The sequence below is a fragment of the Gymnodraco acuticeps genome, unplaced genomic scaffold (genome assembly GCF_902827175.1).
Source record: "Gymnodraco acuticeps unplaced genomic scaffold, fGymAcu1.1, whole genome shotgun sequence".
Classification (NCBI taxonomy): Eukaryota; Metazoa; Chordata; class Actinopteri; order Perciformes; family Bathydraconidae; genus Gymnodraco; species Gymnodraco acuticeps.
In genome coordinates, this window is record NW_022990014.1 from 2,110,256 (window position 1) to 2,133,536 (window position 23,281).

Genomic DNA, 23,281 nt, shown 5'->3' on the forward strand with positions numbered 1-23,281 from the left:
TGTCATTTCATTTATAATTTAATTATCAAAATCCCATGGACAAACCCAATTAAAAAGATGTAGCTTTTTAAGTTTATATATTACAAATGATGTTACTATATTTCAATGTAAATACTTGATGCATAAAGAATGAACAAATACATGTAGTTTAAAGCGTTACGCGTTTATGTTTTCAACGGCTCCCTGTAGCACCAACACAGAACTGACTTCCTGCAGAAGGATTTGTTTACATGCGCACTCGGAGGCAACCTGCTACGTTATCAACTCTCTTAGCCAACGCTACGATTTCCATTCAGGTGACATTAACGGTTGTCAGCCATGGGGAAGTCGTTTGCCAATTTCATGTGCAAGAAGGATTTTCATCCTGCGTCGAAATCAAATATCAAAAAGGTGAGTGGTTGCGACAGTTAGTATTACAGTTTGAGGGTAATTTAGCCAACTAGCAAGCAATGCTAACCGTTGATATGCTAGCCCAATTTGCTACTAAGCTTAAGCTAACACAATCCACTTTGAAAATTGTTTGATACAAATGACTCCCACTCAGTAGTGTTTATGTGTCAATTATATACAAACCATATACGATGTTTAGTCTACATTGTGTGCTCGCATTGTTGTGTGTTGGTCGGTAACGTAAAGCGAACGTTACAGTACAGAAAGACATCGCTAACTTTACTTTAGTCCACTTTACTATCGTCGTCTTTAAAAGATAAAGATACTATTAGCAAAAATTGACCACCCAAACTAATACTGTATTTGTTTACTTTGCTGATTGTAAATGTGATTCAATATACATGATATGTAGTACTATCATTGTGTCTAGATGTAGTCTAATGCTAACTTGTAATGAGAGTCGTCTCTCCGCTCCCTGTAGTATAAATCAGTTCTCGAGACTAACAATGTTTATACACATGACAACCTCTCAAATAAATTCATTTGAAGATACATTCAATGATTGCATGCTCTACTCATTCATGTGCTTTAGTTTTAGCTGTAACCCATAAGGATTTCTCTCTGTTGATGAATGTGACTGTAATGATGATAATAATTTAATCTGTAAAATAAAAATATTCTTACAGGTATGGATAGCAGAACAGAAAATAACCTTCGACAAGAAGAAGCAAGAAGATCTCATGCAGGCGTACATGAAGGAACAGGATTGTTACAACAACAGGTTTGATACATATATAATTGTAACCTTAAACCACCTCATGACCTACTGATTTATTTTGAATTGCATTTAATTTTGGTTTATTGATTAAAACGTAACGTGTAAATGGAAAGGTTTTTATTTACTTTACATTAACTTATACAATCATTTTAAAATAAATACTTCCTCTAATGTTATGGTAAATGTTGAAAATCACCATTAATAGAAAGTAACTCAAATAAAATGTTTTTGTTGTGTTTTCCATTCTGCAAATTATGTATCTATACATTCCATTTATTGTATATAGACTCTTCTTGCATTATTTCTATTTTATTTTGTACATTACACAACTCAAAACATTCTCTTGCACTATTTTATTTATCAGTTGTATTTGTTCTATGTCCTATATATATTCATGTTGCTCTGTTGGAGGAGCCTGTGACTTTTTCATTGCCATATCTACACTGTAGCTACTGTGCACATGACAATAAGGCCTTGAATCTTATTACCTTTAGGGTGTTGATGGGGGATGATCGTGTTAAAAATGGCCTCAATTTCATGTACGAGGCTCCACCGGGAGCATCCAAAGGTCAGTGGTTACTTATTCCAAACATCTGATTCTTAAGAAAGAAATGATAAACTTCATTAATACTTGTTTGCTTTCTTTCATCATTGTCTTCTCTCCTGAAGAGGAAACAAAAGAGGTAATTAAAGCAAATTATTTATCCATACGGTCCACTCTTTTTCTGCATGTGGACCTTTCTTTACAACTCATTTATAAATAGAAAGGCTTGCATACTAAAATGTGTAATGAACATGTGTCTTTTTTTCAGGATGGGGAAGAAGAGTACAAATTTGAGTGGCAGAAAACGGCTCCGAGAGAGAAGTAAGTATTTTTCTTTGAAACGAACCTACATTTTATAGAAATATTCTCAAGTGCGCTGCAACATTTGCATTCTATTTAATCCTTCATTTTCTCCTGTAGATATGCGAAGGATGACATGAATATTAGAGATCAGCCGTTTGGAATCCAGGTATGTGATGAATTTTTATTATTTGAGGCATTAACGGAGCGTCCACACAGCAGCGTGCGTTGACACTTGGAGGTGGGCGTATCTGAAGCTTGGGGATTTTTTGCGACCAACAACCAATCACATGAATCTCCCGCCCCCGACAAACAAAGCAATAGCAATGTTAAAACGAAGTAAACTGGATATAAACTCCCCAAACAGGCGAAAACCTACCAGATTCACCCACTGTCTCTGCCACCTCCCTCCATGCCTCGCTCCTCCGGTTTGTATCCCGGTAGATGAACAGAGACTGATCATACAGCACCGGGTGATTCACTACCGCTATAATGAATTTTCCCTCCATTTTTTTGAATATGAGGAAATGACCTGCGTAGTCTCTCCCAGCATACACGCGGTTTGATTGGCTAGTGCTTGTACTGGCAGATTTGCATAAACGGGATTTCATTGGCTGACGCCTCCATCGAGGCGTCAAAAGTTGAACATTGCTCAACTTTTGACGCCAGCAACGCTCCACGTCGCTTCCCAAAATGCAGTTCGGCTAAAAGTGACGTCACCCCATTCAAAGTGAATGGGCAGAAGCGTTGGAAGCTTCAACGCACGCCGCTGTGTGGACGGGCCGTTAGGCTGCACCTGTGATTTAGATCTAGTGTGCACAGGTTGATACAAATCTAAACAGAAGAAATGACACCCATATCTGTCTAAGATGTAGCAGTAAACGTATACGATTGGGACCCACTGTAGTATTAAAGAAACTGCATACATTAGTGAACAAAGTAAAAAAAATTGGACATTAAACTAATCGATTTAGCCTTAAAGTATGTGATGCCATCATGTTTAGAAAGGATTTGTAGACTATTGGTTTGTCTAAGTAATGAATGGTACATCTGCACTATTTTCCATAATGTGTGTTGTTGTGAACCCCCCAGGTGCGCAACGTGCGGTGCATCAAATGTCACAAATGGGGCCACGTGAACACCGACCGAGAGTGTCCCCTCTATGGTCTGTCGGGTATCAATGCCAGCGCTGTGGCCCCCGAGGAGGCACCAGGTAAATGCAGTCATTATCTCAAATCTGAAACGCCTTCTCCAGCAGTGTCTTTGTTTATCAAAATAATCAAATGTTATTTTGATATCTCTGTAAACACACAACAACCATTTTATATACAGATAGTGTGTTGCTATTGAATTAAAACAGTCATTCATTCATCTATACAAGCATATGTCAACATTATAAATACAGCACATTTAAATATGGGATAAAATAAAGGAAGTAATCATTAACAGTTTATCAATATGTTGATACTTGACCTGCTGTGATATATACTTCTAAAACATGGGTGTTCTTGATTATGCAATGGGAAAAACCAGTAGGATTATGGTATGTCGTACAATATTATAAGGAGTGAGTGTGAGCTTCAGTCTGTTGCAGATTTTGCAGCAGGTACACTGAATCATTCCCCTCGGGGTTCAGCTGGAGCTCCCAGACTTCTGCAATCAGCAGATAGCGCAGTAAAGAAATAATGTTTCCCTGGGAGAGTCCAGTCAGTGCATGGTGTTGATGGTGGAGTGCTGTAATGGTCCCCCTCCTGTGCCGGGAGGAAAAAAAGTAATTATTGTGTATTCTGATTCCCCTAACTGCTGCTTTGGCAGAGCATGATATTGTATGATTTGCTCAGCCGGAAGTAGAGTGAGTTGATTTGATGTCCCATTCTGTTAACAAAGCCGCCCCTGAAATTCCCACTGTGGAGATAGTGGCTGGCGTGGGTCTGACATCAATGGGACTCTGACGCTGTGATTTGTGCTAACAGGTCCGTCGATGCACCCCTCGGAGTTAATAGCGGAGATGCGAAACAGTGGGTTTGCCCTGAAAAAATGTGTCCTTGGTAGAAATTCTACTGTTTGTGATATATCGCAGGTAATTGTCTGTCTCACACTCCCTTCTTTGCACACATAGGATGATATATTCACACACACACATATATACTTTACCCTTCAGGGGGAAAAGGCCGACTACCTCTCTTATATGTCCTTAGAATATATGAATGCTGCCGAGAGGCCAGTTATTGAGGTAGCTTAAGTCAAGTAGACTAAATGATATGGATCAAATGTATTGTTTGATTTTCAAAAGGTTTTCGGCTGATGTACTCACTTAGAGATTTACAAAATGTGCCTTTGATAGTTATATTTATCTATATACGTTGATGTAAATGTGCTGTGTGCTTTTATAGGAATACGTTGCCAGTGAGGATGAGGAAGATCCCGAAGTGGCATTTCTTAAGTCATTGACAAAAAAGGAAAAACAAAAGCTCCTCAGGTAAAAACATTTAAAGCACATTTAAAAAAAAAAAAAATGTTTATTTATGAATGAACAAGATTATTAATATTTTTGTAACACTGTTTGAATATTTTTTGCCTAATTTATAGAATAAACTGAAGGAAAATAATGTTTCAAAACCATCTGATGAATTACTAGGTCACTGTTTTATATGGAGCGATAGAAATATAACTTTTGAATATTAGTATATTATCAACTGTCAAAAGTGAAAGGCATCTTTTTTTGCATTGTTGCATGGTTTCCTATTTGGATGAAGTGTTTTACATTCCTTCCAACTCAAATGTGTTTATTAGAATGTATTTTTGTTAATAATATTCGGTTACCTGCTGCCTTGTAGAAATCTTAATTGAACATTTGTGATCTTGTTTTACAGAAAACTTGATCGCCTGGACAAGGAGAAGGCGAAGAAAAAGAAGAGCAAGAAACAGAAGAAGAAGAGCAAGAGAAAACACAAAAAAAAAGGCTGAAAGTAGTGACAGCTCGAGTGACTCCTCCGATAGCAGCAGCAGTAGTGATAGTGACTCAGATTCAGACAGCCATGGCAAGTTCAAGAGCCAAAAGAAAAAGAAAAAAGATTCCTGTCGGGATAACAGCTCTAAGAGCGAGCGGCGAGTCAAGAGTCAGAAAAAGGCCTCCTCTCACAGAAGCAGGTCACCGAGCCCTCGCGCCGAACACAAGCGGCCTGAAGAGAAGTCGGGGAGATTATAGACAAACAAGGACAGAGAGCGGGAGTTGTAGTCTTATCCCAGAGAACAAGATCAAACAGGAGGGAGGTCAAGAGAGAAAGAGACACAACAGCAGGGACAGAGAGAGACCTAGCAGCTCTGCCGTGGACAGAAGCAGGAGCGGCGAGAGAGGCAGGGAGGAGAGAGGGAGAGACGGGCGTCACAGCAGAGATGTTGAGAGGAACAGAAGCAGCCCAGATGGAAGGAGAGGCAGAACAGCAGATGGGAGGAGCAGAAGCAGGGAGAGGAGGAAGGAAAGGGATGGCATGGGGGAAAGCAGGAGTAGGGAGAGAAGCCAAGACAGAGCCAAAACAAGGCACTGACTGTTAGCTGTGTTCCTCTCTTACAATATTGGACAAAATATGTTGAATCCCCTTTTGTGATGACTCTGATTACTGAGAACGCTATAACTGTCTCTCTATTTCAATTGCAGATATTGTTCAGTAGGTTTTCCTTTTTTCTCCAGTAGAGGGAAGCAGTGGACAGATAATATCCAGATGCAGCTCGTTGCGCCCTTGTGTTGTTTGGAAGAGTCTAGATTAATTGATAACCATTGCAAGCAATTTGCAGCTATGATCCTTTGATGGAAAAATGTTAGACTCATTTTAATGGTCAGTTGGCCACCGGAAGACCATTTTCTGCGATGCAGCTTTTTTATATATTGCATTCATTATTGTGTCGTTTGGGGAAATATCGTCATTGTAAGATGTAAAGCTTGGACGGCTGTTGATTCCGGAGAAAAAAGTCTCGATATTTTATTTTCTGATTAAATTTTAAATTCTCTCCAAAATGGGTTTGTTTTGCGATGGATGAAAGAAAAACCATCATTTAGTAGGCCTACTGTTAGTGTATTCCCACTAAATACTAACATGCCTTTAGGTCCGGGCACCTGAAGATAAAATATTACTATTAGGCTATAATCAGAAACTAATTACAATGTTTATTTATTTGTATTGTTTGTTTTTTTTTGGCCCATTTCCCTGAATGATATGACACCATTTGTGTTTTTCATAAAGATATATATTTCCTGTTGGTTTTTTGCAGGCTTCAACAACAAATATTATTTATATCTAAATGTCAAGCGTAAATTCAGCAAACGAAACAGCAGCTGCACTAGCCTGTATTTGTTTTATTAATGCACATCTGTATTTAGCATTTAAATACATGTTTTAAACTGTGTACATTTATTTTTAACAATTATTATTTTAATTAAATGTGACAAAAAAAGTTTAACCTGTTATTTGATGTCCTAAAATTACACATTTAATTTGAGACAAAATACATTTTGTAAAATAAAACATGGCAACAATTAAATTATTTATCTCAGATTTACTTTTTTTGCATGTGATGCAAGAAGCTTTAATTTCCCAAAAAATCTCAAGTGTTGCGTTTAGCTTTTTTTGTTGTTGATGAAATTCAGATTGTGCATTTAATTTGCTAGTTTTCACGATGTGGCCGTTTCCTTAGCGCCGCTGTGGCACAAAGGGGAAATTGAAATAATTTCCCTCTATTGCCTTCTGGTCAATTTAACATCCTCTTTAAAAAAAAGAGGGTGTCTGGATGAGATGCTGCTCCCTGACGTATTCCCTGTCCTGGACCCACGCTTTAATTATTCCCCGGGTTTTCTTTGAGAGTCGGACGCTGCACTGGGTAAGCACAAAGAAGTCAGAGAGCATCCTTGAACCCTTTCAACACGGGGCCACTGATATTCAAATACCGTGCAGGCACCATTTGACTGTTCTGAGCAAAGAGCATTTTAAATTCAAACATTTGCATGTGACTCTTTGCCCCTTCTTTTTCTAAAGTTTAAAAACTGTTCCCATAACATCTATGTGGCTCCTGGCAAAGAGAAAGACGCCGTATCCGTATTATCGGTCCACCGATTGGTATGCAAATGAAAGCAGTTAATTTGGACAATTAGAATAAATATTCAGGGCCCTTTGTCGTCAAACCCCCTCGGAAACCCCCCGATAAAGTGAAAGTGAACAAAAGATGTCTCGGAGATTAATTAGATATTTGATAAGACACGAATCCCTAATCGCAAATACAAGACGCATGGGGCTGCGATGTGCTCCAAGTCATAATTAATACCATTTAACAAGGTTTTCATTTGGGCATGAAATGTTTTTTTCCGGGGCATTAAACATTGATTTATTCCATAGGGGAAATAGTGAAAGTCAAGGTGTTATAGGTGATATTTAGAGTAATAGTAAACGAGCAACACGCACGTTTAAAGATAAAATTCAAAATTGAATAAACATTTTTTTTAGCTAAAACCCTCTCAAGAATAATTAAACAAAAATATATAAAATGTACATCACACAATTTCAGCCTTTTTTAAAGATGTTTTAATTACGATAAAATGAAAGTCATATACGTGTGACTTTATACAGGTAAACATTTATATATAGATATTTTTTTAGCAAAGAAATAAAATGGTTAACCAAAGTTGAAAAAGCTGTGTACATACATATCCACAAAGTGCGTCGAAAGTAAACTCCCTGATTTCCAGGATACCAACACGAATAAAACAATCATAGCCTAACATTTACATGAAAATAACAAATAGTTTAGTCGTCAATATACAAGGTGTAACTCACATTGTCCAACCAAAATTCAACAGGTTTCGCTCACCCTTACCCAAACATCCATTTCGTTTTCAAGTTGCCCCTAAAAATCCCCAAAGGCCTACAGTAAAGCACTGTTTTCTTTTGATGGGTTTACGAATGAAACGTCTGTGGAGAATATATGTTTTTGACTTTGCAATCTCCTCTTGGAATATTTTCTCCTTTTTATTGTCTTTCAAATAAGACCCGTTTTTCTATGCTGTGCATTTTTTAATCTGTTTTTTGTTGTTGTTGGATGAAGCCTCATTAGGGCTCGTCGTGAGGAGACTCATGGTCCTTAACATTGATTCTGGGATTCACCCCCTCCATTATAAGTTCTGGGGACTCGGACCTCGGGGTCTCCAGGTTACTGGTGTCGGTGTCACTGTCGCTTCCCTTTTTGCTTCCACCACCGGCCGTGTGCGTTTTGATGTGCTTGCTCAAATGGTCACTCCGCATAAAGCGCTTGTTGCACACCGGGCAAGAAAACCTTTTCTCTCCGGTGTGTGTGCGGAGGTGTCTTTGGAGCTCATCGGACCGAGTGAACCTTTTGCCACAGAAAAGCCAGTTGCAGACAAAAGGCCGCTCACCGGTGTGCCATCTCAAATGCGCTTTGAGGTGAGACGTCTTACCGTACACTTTACCGCAGCCGGGAATGTGGCAGCTGTGGAGTCCCTTTCTGCGCAGGCTGGCCCCGGCGGGTCCCAGCCGCTCAGCCTCCTGGCAGTTCGGACAGTCACATGTTGCTCTGCCGGAGTACCGCCGGGACGACCTTGAGGAGCTACTTATTCCTGAACTGCCCCAGAAATCATGGCGTTGGCAGCAGCAGCGTCTGTGTAAGTGGGGATGACAGTTTTGAACCCGTCCTGAGTTAACAGGTGCTGCCCGGTGGACAGGAGGTGGGACGCGGTGGGGCTGATTCCTGTGGAGCTGAACGCTGAGTGGGTCAGCGAGGAGAAGTCCGGGTTGTAGCCACTCAGCTGGGAGTGGATGCTTTGAGGTGCCCCGGTGTGCAGTGAGGTCTGGAGGGTGCCGGCAGGATTCTGGACATCAAGCCACGACCCAGGGTTAGTGTGTACGTCCCACCACGAGGACGCACCGTTGGCAACTTCGCCAGAGATGGTCGAGTGGAAACCGGACTTGTACCAAGACTCATACGGGTGCGCCATCCCCACCCGAGGGTAAAGAGACTCTGCTGATGTGTGGACTTTGGAGATAAAAGCTGACTGTCCAGAATCTTGGGATGAGACGCTCGCAGAGTTGGAGAACAGACCGCTGTACTCTGTGGAAAAGGCAGAGGAGGTTGGGGAGGTGGAGGCAAAGCAGAAGGCGCTGTTGCCTGCGCCACTGCTCGCTGTTAGTCCTGACGGCGCGCGGCTTGTTGCTACTGTGAAACCGGGCAGACTGGATCCCAAGTTGCAGCTGGAGGAGGATCTCTTCCACGGATGAAATCCACCTTTTGAGAAAGCGCTCGAGTCAGGTAAAGTTGTAAGAGGACTGGTGTTACCAATTTTGTTGCAAGTTGCAGCCAGCATTGCTAGAGGCGTAGTTCCAAACCGTGGCTCTTCCTGAAAACACACACACAAGTTGGACTTAAAACGGGCAACAACATTGAAATATATAAATGTTTTTCTATTCAACCCGAATATCTTTAGCAGATGACTTATTACAAACAAATAAGACTTTAGTTAAATAAATAATAACAACATCTAAAAAGAATAGTTGGAGCTAAGTTAAATGTTTTGGAGCGAGAGGAGAATCGTTTTTTAAAAATCCATACATAAAACACAGGCTAACGTTCAAGAAATAATTATTTATATTTTTTTTAAACTTTAAACTTTCTCAGTATACTAACTCTGTCAGATATCTGCTGTGAATATACACACATATAACATAATAAAACACAATCCTACACGTCTTTATCGGCATGTAACTATTTTTTAATAATAATTAACGAGTTAGTAACACAGTTGGAGATCATTAGTGCAAACTTGAAAGCAAGCATGTTTATGTAAGCAGCAAGCACTTTCAGTTGCAGAAGAGTAGTCTACAATAACTTTACGCACAACCTTTGCGCACAAATACAAAGTCAGACTCACCCCAAGTATAGACGTTGCCATATCCAGGGTCTGTGCTGTGATGAGAGTGTTCGCGATTTCAATGCTGTAAGGCTCCAATTTGTTTCAGACTCACCGTGTTTGACTCAGGTCACACGGTTTCTCTCTTGGCTCGCAGCTCCCAACACTACCTAGTTGTAGAGAGCGTGTTCTTTGAAGTACAGCTGGCAAAGACTCACAGCCAATCGTAGCACAGCATTCATGGCTGGGGATGAAGGCAGCCAATCAGAGACTCGACCGCGGACAGAAACACCAAAAACCCCGCCGTCAATCATCTGTTGTGCAGCCTCTGCTCAGACTGTCATACAAGACACGATTTTTTGTTTTGTTTGTTATGCATACAGTTATTTTTATGTATTCTCACGAAGGCTCAATGTCTCCTTTCATTGCAGAATTGAGTTCACACGTCAGTTCTCCAAAAGGTAAGCGTTTCACTTATTTTAAAGCATGTGTAGGTTGTGGTGACACTGTATTCTTCCAGGTTTCCCGTCTGATTTTCAATATTCAGATCATGCGCAACACGTCATTGAGAAAGTGCTGCTATTTAAGCACATAGTATCCTGAACAATGTGAGAGACGCTGGCGTTGCTGATGACTTTATCAGAACAGAGTGTGTAGACATGCTGCAGTGTGTTGGGCACGGCACAGTCAATGCTCGGGTGTAAACAAATAGCCTACTGTTATATAGCTTAAACCACAGGTGCTCGTGTTCGTATTGCAAAATCACAGGAGAAGTTTAGTGAAGATGTCCAGAAACAGGCCGGAAACAGCAGGGATATTTCCTCCAAACGCCTGGGGATCATTTATGAACCGACTGAATGAAACGTATTGTCTGAACACACGAAGGAAAATAACCTAATCACTCGTAATGGATCAACAACCATGTGTTTACTTCCAGACACAATTATTTGCGCGTCTGTGCTCGTGCGTGTGTTCGTGCCGTGCGCGCATCCCCCTCCCTGCTTCCTTGTTGGGCAGTTCAGGTGAAGGGTTAATTACAAATGACAGCTTGCTTGATCATGTGTTTTTAACTCAACGACAATTATTTTAAAAGAGGGAAAAGTTTCAGTTAGCAGGTGATGCCTGAGGCCGCCACTCATCTCCATTAAACTGCGTTTGCACTCTGTCCGAGTCTCATCCGAGAAATAAAATAATGCCACTCTAATCACTCACATCATACATTTTAGAAGATTAAGAGGTTGCCGTTTTCCAACAATTTATCTAAACTAGCGACTATGTTTTTCCCTTTTAAATATCACAATTCCATAAGCCCGCATACCACATAGCTTGTAAAAACGCCCAGGGATAATGACATAATATAAAACTGACCTCCTCTGACGTGAACCATCATCCCTCTAAAAGTTAAAGCAATTTTCCAGAGAAAGGCTTGACTGAACGATGTGCATTATAGTATTCAAAACGGGCAAATAATGCTCCATTAGTATGAATGCTTCCATTCAACACAGGCGCAATTTGTTCTTTTTGCTTTCAAACCACCAACCTTTAAAAGGGTGAATAAAAATCAGCCTCATCAAATACCGAGAGCTGTAACGACAATTAAATATTTGTTTGCAATCTTGACAATATGCTGTTAACAGTATTAAATGTCTATTATACATAAAGTGAATTGTTGCTGAAGAAGTTAAATTAATTGGAACGGTAAATTAAATTACACGCAGCATGTAGGGGCATTGTTTTCATTATACTTAAATTACATTACAACATCGCACAACATTATTATAACAATTATTAAAAATATAAAATGATGTCACAGATTTTAGTCTCAATGGTAAGACGGGTATTCTGTCCGTTTGTTGACATGTTAATTCAAGTGTTCATGATTGTGTCCTATTATATCATACTGTAATAAGAGATTGTAATAATGTTCAGAAATCTCAGATTATTAATGCATCAATAAATGTATTTTACAAGCATTGCCTTAAATGTATTTGCAGGAAAATGTGTTTGTCCCATTAACCTAATAATAATAAAAGAGTAGTGATTTTTCTGGCGATGTCTTCTTGAGACAAAAGGGGAGAACATGATCTTGCCTTGTCATTCAAGTAAGATTTTTGAGTTGCATCTGTAATCCTGGATTTTCGTGAGCACTTCTCTGTGGCAATTAGGAGCCTATTACAAGCCATTAGATTGATCAATGTACCTTAAACAATGGGAATGATTTATTTGGTTGAACAAAACGCTCTGCATCTATTGTGATGAGTCTAAGTGGGGGTGCATCCATCAACAAAAGATAAATGATTAATTCAGACCTATTCATTTGAATTCTTCCTACAAAGCCAGCCTCACTTGCCTCAAATCCAGATTATTAGAGCCTCATTTTCAGCATGTTAAACCAGACAGGGTGCTGGATTGGGCAATGGTTTTTGGTTGTGCCCCTGTGAGCTTTAATTTGTATTTCTGCTGGGGGAAGTTTATTTGAGGACATTTAACTAATTGTGGTAATTTGGTGTGCTCATGTGGCTACACCTGTTTCTCTCAAAGGGGGGTTGGTGTAAACAGCAAGGATGTTTTACAGTGCTGTCTGAAAATTACACTTTTTATGATCAGATGAAGCTCATTGAATAGCACAAGTATGAGTATTTTGTCAATATGTTATTACTTAAGGTCTCTTCCTTCTTAAATGTAAAAATAAAGATAAAATCATTGTTTTTGTTTGCTTTAAATGACAATGATCTACCATGAGTTTGTTTAGGTCATTGTTTCGTTTGTTGGCAGCCGAATAGAGACAAAAGCACTGGAAATAATTGATATACATTAAAGTGCATTGTGAAATAAATTGCTTGATGAGAGGATTTATTGCTGTAGGAAGTCAATAAGGTATAAAAGAAAGAGAAATGGCCAAATTGCTTAGACCTGCCAGCAAAGGGATGAAGCTGGTGGATGTCTTCAGTAACACGGCTGTCAAGACGATTCAAATGTTAATTCAAAGCAGGCAGCTGTTGACAACCCAGTCAAGCCTCTGTTGAAGATTAACTACACTTTCAATGCAGACACATTTCAGCCAACAGTTCTATGTAAGATTGATCTCACAGCAGCTCATCAACCTACATTGATAAAAACCATCAGCTAAATGTGGAGGTACAGGTCATCCTGCCAGCGTTCAGTGTCAACTTCCATTTCCAGAAGCTGCATGTTCTATTTTTAATGCGGGGGAGCGAGCCATCCGAGGTGCAGTCGGCTGGTAACATTTGAGGACTAAGCTTGGCACATTTTGTGTAAATGTGCTGTTTTCTTCTCTGAGTTGGTGAGCTGTTGTGGAACTCAGCAGAAACCTAACAGTGGAAAATGGCTCAAAAGAAGTTGCAGGTTATGAGGAATAGCTCCATACAAAAACGAGCATGCATTGTGGATTATGTAATGGTGTTTGGTTCTGACTTCAGACTTCTCCTCGTTGTCTTTATCAGGGAAAGGGAGAGAATGAAGCGAAGCCACTGCCACTGATTGGAAGGTTTGGCACTTCATTGAAAATAGGAATTGTTGGCCTGCCTAATATTGGGTAAGTAACGTTTTTATTTACATAGATAGTGTTGCCTTCTCCCCATTCACACTGCCTGCACCAGCATGTGCTCTGTCCACATCTGAACTATGTCTGCCTCCCATGATGCCATAAATATAAATGCATGAAAGGCAGCATGTAAGCTGAGTACAGTAGATGTCAAGACTTAAGAGCATATATTAAATAAAGAAAGAAAAATAGAATTTCAGATATACAGACAACTTTGAGTTGTTCACGTTTCTTCACAAAGAGCTTTCACACCTTGTTTTTATCAAAACAATCTAAACAGCATTTGGCTTGATGTTTATAACTTGAAATGTACACAATAGCCAGAGAGGCAAAATACCTTGTTACTAAGCAACTTCATATTTTCAGTGTTTCTTAATAAACGTTCACGTAATGCTTTAAACATTACATGTTTTAAGGTGTTTAAAGTGAACACATACACAGGATTCTCAGTCAAATAGGACACCTTGCAGGCCACAGAAAACTGTATGATATTCACTTCACAAACCCTTTGCATTAATCACTCAGCTATTACACCTGCATGAAATTGGACATTATTTATGGACATACACATTTTCTGCTGTGGTCTTTCCAAATGTTTTTTTCTCCTATGCAAACTATGCTTTAGTGTCTTCAATTGTGATATAACCATTTCAACTAAAGGTTGCAGGTACACATATGTAGAAGGATGTTAATCAGAGTCCCGGATCTTTTCTCTTTCTTCTTATTTACTGATGTGGTTTTATTTATATATAACGCATAGATGCAGCAAATATTTTAGGTGTTTCTGTCTGTCAATGCATCAATGTAATCAAACACAGTAACTTGATTTAAAGGATGAAAAGAATGTGAGGTAGTTTTGGAATATTTCCATTTATATGAACCTGGAAAGCGAGTTACTCTTCCTGTGATTTGTATACGTAAGGTGGTCAACTTGACATGAATCTGTACTGCATGCTCAGAGTGTGTGTGAGGAGGCTGACACAGTGTCTGCATGTCAGACCTGGTCAGACAAATCCAGCTTGTCAGCACCAGGACCTTCAGCAGCCCCAGTGACAGAGTGTAATGACAGGGTAATGACATGTTACCCTTTGAGCTACAGACTGGGCCGCAGCGACAGGTCATCTTCCGCTCAGCTGTCAGGTTCTCATCTTTCTGCAGCTTCCTGAAACGTTTTTTGAGTCAGAACGGTTGTTTTCAAGTGGCCTTAAAACTTTTACAAGGACTGAAAACTGCAGGTTATGAAGGGAAAAAAGCTCATGTTATTCCAAATAAACTGTATAAAGCGTGAGGGTATTTTTTACAGGACTTTTCATTATATTTCCAGGTACTGGATATTTATAACGGAGAATAAACACTCTGTATAGAATCCCTTTTTTTTTTAGATGTTTCTGCTCCTGCACATGCAGTCTCTTCACACAGCTGTTTGCTGGATGTTAGAGCACAAGGATCCAACCCCCTTGAGTCCAGTGTTTTCTTTTCTAAACCCAGCAAAACCACAATTTCTTCCTGGTATAAGAAGAAGAACTCATTGAGGTTGTGGCCTGCCATACCTCATTTAAGTCAAAGTGCAACTCGTCAACCCTCCTGTGGTTTCTTCATGAATGAACCATGTTTGAATGCCAGCCTGCTGTTAGTTGGGCGTAACTGACCGTTCTTCACACACATGGGAAACTTGAGAGTGTGATTCAGCCAATCTCGCAGCTATTCCATCACAGAGACCAGCACATTTGGTCTTTTTGCTCAAAAGCTCCAAAAGGTTGAGTCTTTCTTGTCCATTTAACATACTATTGTGACACACTGACAAGTATGCACAGTTTATGGCTTAACTGACTCATTGTGAGTCATTCTTAAAACACTTCCTCTGGTCAGCTGCTGAACTTAATTGAAAGGGTCCCTGCCTTTTGACTATAGTGCATCATCCCAGTCTGCTCTATGTGACTTCTTATGCACTTAAGCTCGTTATGTTTTTATGTTTATGTACCAGACAGAAAATTAAAAAATACTGAATCTCTAAGTCATTTCTTGAAGTTCCTAATTGCCCCATTTAATATGCTTAAAAAGTGGATATGCTAACATTTGCTCATGGACATACTGTGTATGCATGCACTATTAATTTATTTTTGCAATAGACAAACAACAAATATTTTCTATTTCATACATTTAGCTCATTGGTCTCCCTGCCTTTTTTACACTGAAATAATATCATTGATTTGATTGAAGTTAAACAAGCAATTCAACCAGAAAAACAATGCAATCTTCTGATAAGAACTGTTGTGAATACAAATATCATCTATAACAAGGGTCTTGTCTTTTATTAGAACATAGAGATATCCCAGATATATCACATAGAGATAACACAGATACATATGTTGTGGCACTTTGACCCCTATAAAGAAATTATGTAAGAAAATATGTGCGTTATTTGCAAATCACACATTTTAATTATGTGCCATGACTTTTCTCTTGTTCCTAATTGTTCTCCACTTTCAGTTTAACATTCTATTTAGCATCTTCCTTTTCTTGGAAAGATTTAAAAAATAAACATATAAGAGTTAAGTATATACCACTCCCACTAGTGGAAAAACAGTCTGGATCCCCATCCCCATGGACCCGCATTTTACACTCTAAATTGTAATTAGAAACATTTTCAAACCTGATGATAATGGGGCAATGTAACTGTGGATTGTCATTATTTTTGTTATCCAAGGTGACCCAAGAATATCCTTCAAGTATGTAAAAAACAATTTAGGTTTACATACGAAACGAATGCATCACTTTAGCAATCTTGAGCAATCTTATGCCTATAGGATTTAACAAACAATCATTTCCCCCAATGAGAGGATGCAAATGTAAAGTCCTGGATTATAGTTAACTGCCATGCCATTATGACTCGTAGACACTTGCCATTGTCTGTAGATTTTGAAGTACACTTGATCTGCTTGTGCCAGAGAAAATAAATCTCTGTGTGATCACAACATGGGGCGGCGTTTGGCTGATCCCGTTCAACAGCTGAGATCTATCAGAAATGTAATTTTCCCCTCGATTCCACCTACAATTGATCTATTATGGGATTATCTGACCTTGTAATTGGGCGAAGTATTTCATATAGTATTTCTGAATCAAAAGCTCAAATACTCTATCTCCATTAACCTTTTGGTTTTTTTTGTTCCATTTTCCGAAAAATTAAAAAAGCCTTAAATAATTTACTGAACTCTTCCAGGTTCATGCAGTCGAACCATGAGGTTCTGCACACCAGCACTTTTAGATGGATTGACCTCACTGCTGTTTTTATTTTCAGGAAGTCAACCTTTTTCAACGTGTTGACAAAGAGTCAGGCGGCAGCAGAACATTTCCCCTTCTGCACCATTGACCCAAATGAAAGCAGAGTGCCCATTCCAGATGAACGCTATGATTTCCTCTGCCAATTCCACAAACCTCCCAGGTATGGGGTCTCATCGTTCACCTATTATTCACACTTCAGATCTGTAGTCGCTGACGGTCTTCTTGCAATAGGTATGAGAAAACATAACAATGTTGTTGACATGTAGCTGCTAGTTCTGTATGATGTATGATTGCTGCTCTACTTCAAGGTTTTCTGTTAAGGGAAAAGCAGAATCATCTGAACCTCCAACACCTGGTTATCATACACATTTATAGAGGCTGTTAAAGCAGGCGGAATTCAGATTTGTCGGGCTATTCTGACAAAGTACTAGTGAGATATCCCTTTTTGACTGACAAGCATTGGTATGTTGAATAGCACAGAGCATTTGACTGCATGAATTTGAGTCACTACTGCCTTTCAAAGAGCAGTATGTATCTCAGTGGCAGGCTTAAACTCAGTTCCTCTTGACTTACGCTGCAACTTTAATACCCGCAGAACAGATTCCACTGCTACAGTATAGCCCAAGAACAATGACATTAAATACCTCTCAGTTGTAAATTATTTAGAGACGGATAATGACATTATTGTTTTATTTCATAGGATTTGATTGCAATAAAGAAAAATCCAAAATGAGCCTTCTCTTTTATGATGTTTACACTATGTTAAGGCTTCTTAAGATAGTGTTGACTATGCCATGTTTTGTGACTATAATCTGATATAAGAAGATGATAGTGTAATCTTTTAAGTGTTAAAATAATATAACGTTTTACATGACTTTATTGGATTAAAGCACAATGAGGGAGGTTTCTCTTTTATTTAAAGTGATATTAATAATGTTTAAAGTCTGACCTTTTTGCTTTTACTTCCTGGTTTGCAGCAAAGTTCCAGCTTTCCTTAATGTCGTGGACATTGCTGGCCTGGTGAAAGGCGCTCATGCTGGTCAAGGCCTGGGAAATGCCTTCCTGTCCCACTTCTGCTCCTGCGACAGCATCTTCCACCTGACACGTGAGTCCCAGGTTGAGGGCTGTGCTCATCAGTGAAGCACTCTTGTTTCTACTGTAGCAGTTGGCAACATTTAGTCACAATTTATAGCACCAGTACCGTCTAAGGGTAAGGATAGGCCTTAGTTGTGCTATATAATACCAAGACAATGTCCCAGGACAACTTATCTGGTGCATTCAGATCAACATACATCTCAAAATGAATATGTAAGGAATGAGAATCATAAAAGTTAAAGGGACTGTAGCTTAGGCTTCACAAAATCAGTAGCATATTTGTAGTTTTAAAAACAGAACAAAGAGTACCACATGATATAATATCATTCCTAATGACACTTTTGACTAAGGTTAGGTACTGTGGAGGTAAGTAAGTTATTCATGAACATACTGTGAGGATGAAGGTTTACTTTTCTTTTCCTTTCAGTTTAATACACACTGTTTACATTTCTAATAACAAGCAGCTTTAAATATAATAACTTGACAAATACTATTGCCACTCCTTATAATACTGTTGACAACAATAACAGTTGGAATAATAAAACAAATTTGTAATGATTTAAAATACCTTCTGTGATACCTGAATGTACAGATCTGATTCACTCAGCATGTTATTCCTGGTCTGTCCCTCAGAGAGACAGATTTCAAATCTCTTCCCAGGTCTCCCTCAACTTCCTCTGTGTCTCTGACATGGTCTTTGTCTAATACAATTACGTTTCCAATAATAAAAGTGTTGCAAAGTAGAATCATTAAAATGACAGCAACTGAAATGAATGCAAAGTCCCCTTTTAAAAATACCTTTTAAAGAAAGTACTGATTGTATGCTGTTATTGACTTTCCCACTGTGTGAAAGGAGCTCTGATTAGAGAGACGGTGGCAGCAGACATGAAGCCTCCACATGGAAAGGGTTAAGATTAAGACCATTTTGCTACATTGTTCCTAAATTGTTCCTGTGTGTCTCAGACAAGTGTATTACTTTTGTTCCAGCAGATTTCCAATCGCCTCTGACTCCACAGTTTGTGAGAAGTGGAACTGGAAGACAGACCACCCACTGTAAGACTTAGTAATGATTTACAGAGGGGACAAGACAAGTGAATTGAGATAAAAAGGTCTGATGTCAGTTCAGTTTTTAATGGCTTTTGGCACAACTTAAGTAATATTACAAAGCCGGTATTATTTTACCTCAAAACCAACAATTCTTTAGTCATTATATTAATACGGTAGTTTTCCTTAGCCTGTTTGTGGTAGCTAAAACAGGTCATAAATATATAGGGTTTGTTGTATTTCAAAATGTAAGGGAGAGTTTCCCACAACTGCTTGGCAATGTAGTTTAAACTAAAACAAACTTGTCTTAAATACAGATTACGTAGATTAAGCACTGTAATTGTGGGGGACTATTTTCAGCTGCGGATTAATACACATTTGCTGTACTACAGTATTTACAGCCACAGGGCAGAATATTACAGATTTACTCAAATTAAAGAGTGCCTTTGTGCATGGTATTGAAGGACAATGTCCACCAGAGCAACAGTGCAGCTAAATTATATGATTTTAATAGTCTCTGGGCAACAAAAGTGGTAGATAGCACACGGGAATAAACTTATTTTGTACACTTGTGCAATTAGTTGGATCAGTTTGGTCTTTTCAGATTTGACAATTAAGAAATATACAGTACATTAAATATTCTCAACCGTGACGTTTTTCATATTTCAAATGACAGAATATAATCTCTTTGTTTTCCTGTGTGCCCACGTTTTGAAATACTAATTCACTACATGTGCTATACATAATTGTTACTAGTATGTGGGTTATATTTGAAATATCCTTATGTACATCCTTATGTCCTTAAAAACACCCACAGTTCCTTCAATATGTGTATGCAAGATCCTCTCCCAAAACCAAGTCTTTTGTTTCTACTGCCACAAAGAAGACAAACATCCTCAACAATCATAAATAGGAAGATCGAAAGCTTCTTCTTTGTGAGTATTTACATCTATCTGCTTTGGCGTGCTATTGTTTCCACTCTTGTGAGGTCCTTGGAAACAATGTGGTATGTTTCACAAGTTAACCATTAAACATAGCTGGTTTTGTTTGGTAATTATATCTGGTGAAGGCAGACTGCAATGTTGAAGCCATTGCTTTTATATAGCTTGTTGTGGGGGATCACACTTTTTGTTTCTGGAGTGGTATGTTTTTTGTCTTGGAATTAACAGAAGGGCTTTTAAAGTCACCACAGAGAGATGCTCAGCTTTAGTGTCATTAAACATCGATTGTCTTTGCAAAATGAAGACAAAACCAATTGACCTGAGCCTGATGAAGAGGGGAAGTCATGTTTTATTTTAGAGATCAGCATTTATTTTCTACCATTTCTCTGTATGACATTATTTTAGTGTTTTTTCACTGTTACATTCCTTTGTGATGAGGTTGTACAATTTGAGGAAAACAGGTTTTACAAAGACATGAAGGCAGAATAGTTACCAGAGAGTGAGTATACATCTATTGAAAAGATTAAACTGTTTCCAGGGAGGAGTCTTATTTAATTTGCGTCTTGGTGTTTTTAAATTCCACCAGCATTGTGCACATTATGAATATTTGTCAACCCCTAATGATTTTTGAAAAGCCTGTGTAAACAGTGGATTGGCTTTCAACAATACCTACCCAGTACTATGAAGGCGCTTGATGACATCCTGAAAGCTGATTCTGCTGAACGGCTGGTGTTCCCTGGTCTCATAACAAATGGTTTGCAGGCTAAGTGTTCCCAGTGCTTCTGCAGTGACTGGAACGCGACGGGATTCTCGTGGTCTGAGACAAGACGCAGACATGTTCTACTTCATCTGTTCTTCTGTTCCCCGCTAGCAACTCTGCCAGCTCACCTGGCCTTATTCCCAGATGTTTGGTTTCCAGCAATTAGATGTTTGAATGCTCACCCAGTGTCCCCCTCATCGCTGCAGGAATGCTCTGGTTCACTTCTAATGACGACTTATTTACGGTTGCATGACACTCAGTAAGAATCTAGCCTTAAGATACTGTGGTGAAGCACGTTTAATCTTTAGGGACTGGCTGTGGTTGTGGGCAGCGTACTGGAAAGGAGCTGTTATTTTTGGCGTAGACTCACTGTGATATTCATGAATTTAGCACCTGAACTCCTGGTTAAGTAAAGGCTCTTCTCTCTCGTCCTCTTTACTGCCTGAAGCAGTCACTAGAAAGTTATCCAATGTTATAAAACAGTGGAAAAAGTTTCAGGATATAAAACCTGATCTATTACATGGTATATCTACGGTGGCCAACTTGACAAAACGTGAAATTAAGCGCTGCATTAGCAAAATGCTACAAGCATAAATCACTGCAAAATCAAAAAACGCTGCAAGAAGCTCAAAACTCAACGGAAACGGGAAAACTAAAAAGTGATGATCGATGCACCAGAGCGTTTCTTGACATTTAGGGATTGTAAAGTTGGCCAACTGTCACCCTCGCATAGTTGTACGTGTTTTATCAGTATATTTGAAATTACTAGGTTAGCTACGTTAGCTCGCTAGCTTTCAACAAATCTGCAATAATATCTGAAGGAATCATTAAATTACATCGATAAAATAATTGTATATAAATTTCCTGTGACAGATATTTGCTCCAGAGCAGTTAATATGGTACATTGCTTTATTCATTCATTAACTTATTAATTAGTCCATGAGAACTTAATCATGAATTAGCTCGTTGATTAAGGCATTTTATAAAAAGCCCAAAACTTTGATGGTTCCAGATTCTCAAATGCGAGGATTTGATGGGATAAGGGTTTTATTGTTATTCAGTGTTGGTAGTAGGCCTACAGTACCACATGGTACAATAGTACCTCTGAGTAGCCTACTATAGAACCTTTTAGAGGTAAGATGGATAACTGAGATACATCTGCAAAGGTCTCTTTTACAAACAGGGAATACTTTCTCCGTCACTGCAATGTAAACCCAGACTTGTGCTTACAGCAACTGTAGCTGTGGTTACAGCAACAAGAACAACATCTAAAATCCAAAAGCCAATGGGCTACCTGTTTAGCTCTTTAGTTGTTTTGCAGTCTTGGTTACCTGGAAAACACCCTCATAAAGCAGTTGGCAGCCTTATGGAAATATTACATATTTGTGTTGTCCAGCTAATTATAAATGAAGACATTGGTCTGTTTCACTCCTGTGCATTATTATTCAGGTTATACATAAGTGTTCATTGTTCACTGCAACTGTAGTTTGATTTAGTTGCTGTGTGTTAGTTTGTGTATCAAATCTGTCAAACACTTTGGAAGTGTTGCTAGGTGCTAACTGTCTATTACAGTTTTTTGTTTGATGGGGTTAAGTCAGTCAAATACAAATTAACAACATTGGTACCTCTGAAGAAATTGATCTGATTCATCTTCCAAAAAAAGTTTGGTATTTAATTTCCTCAGTGACTTCCACATGAATCACCATGACCTGATGAATATCGGAATATGATGATAGACTGAGTGATTAAATGAGTTGGCTTCACTTTGCTGAATTTGGTTACACATTGTATTTGTGTTTGGTTATTGCATCATGCAGACATCAGGCCACAATACACTAATCGCTTATAGTGAACAAATCAAACTGATTGTTTAGCTACAGGCTTTATGAACAAACCAGATTGACTATTCAGACAGAGCTGATTTATGGCCAGCCATCCTCCGCACTGACGCCAGTAATGGCTGGTCTCCAGGAATTCTGCCTTTTCACACACCAACTCACACATTCTCAACTCGACAATCATCCAAAACACCTCACGCAGCCCGGTGGCTTCCAAGTGTGTGACTATCTAACCAGATCAGGTAATGAGTGAATCTCTCAGCAATTCAGGAGTTGCTGTTGATGTAATCATTTTTACAATCAATTGTCACTGGCAGAAATGTCAGTTTATGTTGCAGAAAATATTTTACGGAGAGATTGTTTTACAGGAGGAATATACTGCTACAGCTGAGCGAGAAAAAACAAGTAGTGAAAACATGTACACAACAATTTTTACAAAAGTTTGACAATGACATGTTTTCGATCCCCTCATCATTGTGAGTTTATCTAGAATGTCTCTCAAATGATTGAAATCACAGTATACCTGATTAATTTAGTGTATTTCAGTATGACTGAAACTTTTAACTTGAAGAAAGACTTTTTTCATTTAAATGAAACTGTATTTTTGTGCAATTTTAAAGCTTTCTATCCGTAATGGTAAGATTTGAGAGGTATGAAAGTAGTAGTGAAAGTATTAGGTTGTCAATGGGGACATAAATTATTCAAATGCAATATTAGCGGAGTAACACCTAACAGCCTGACTCTGTAGTTCTATAAGACATTTCAGAAACAGTGCTGAAATAGTGCTTTTGAGCTGCCGACTATTACACATTTGGTATGAAGTATTCTCTTACTG

General features: G+C 38.8%; 3 protein-coding genes across 3 annotated transcripts in view; 2 read left to right on the forward strand and 1 right to left on the reverse strand.

Annotated features, from left to right (window-relative positions):
• Positions 1 to 204: 204 nt before the first annotated feature.
• Positions 205 to 6,027, forward strand: cir1 (corepressor interacting with RBPJ, CIR1). Its single transcript, XM_034213435.1, is given in 12 exon segments — positions 205 to 390; positions 1,077 to 1,171; positions 1,663 to 1,736; positions 1,838 to 1,851; positions 1,981 to 2,033; positions 2,133 to 2,181; positions 3,105 to 3,225; positions 3,986 to 4,092; positions 4,406 to 4,491; positions 4,886 to 4,964; positions 4,966 to 5,208; positions 5,210 to 6,027. Coding segments are annotated over 12 exon segments (1,344 nt in total). The 5' UTR covers positions 205 to 318; the 3' UTR covers positions 5,561 to 6,027.
• A 1,540-nt stretch (positions 6,028 to 7,567) lies between these two features.
• sp9 (sp9 transcription factor) lies at positions 7,568 to 10,078 on the reverse strand. The gene is given in 3 exon segments (XM_034213436.1): positions 7,568 to 8,631; positions 8,634 to 9,411; positions 9,943 to 10,078. Coding segments are annotated over 3 exon segments (1,320 nt in total). The 5' UTR covers positions 9,964 to 10,078; the 3' UTR covers positions 7,568 to 8,110.
• A 3,188-nt stretch (positions 10,079 to 13,266) lies between these two features.
• Positions 13,267 to 23,281, forward strand: part of LOC117544332 (obg-like ATPase 1) — a 38,646-nt gene continuing 28,631 nt past the window's right edge. The window contains exons 1-4 of the mRNA XM_034213272.1: positions 13,267 to 13,287; positions 13,386 to 13,477; positions 16,785 to 16,928; positions 17,746 to 17,873. Coding sequence (XP_034069163.1) covers positions 13,267 to 13,287; positions 13,386 to 13,477; positions 16,785 to 16,928; positions 17,746 to 17,873 — 385 coding nt within the window. The remainder of the gene's footprint in view (positions 13,288 to 13,385; positions 13,478 to 16,784; positions 16,929 to 17,745; positions 17,874 to 23,281) is intronic.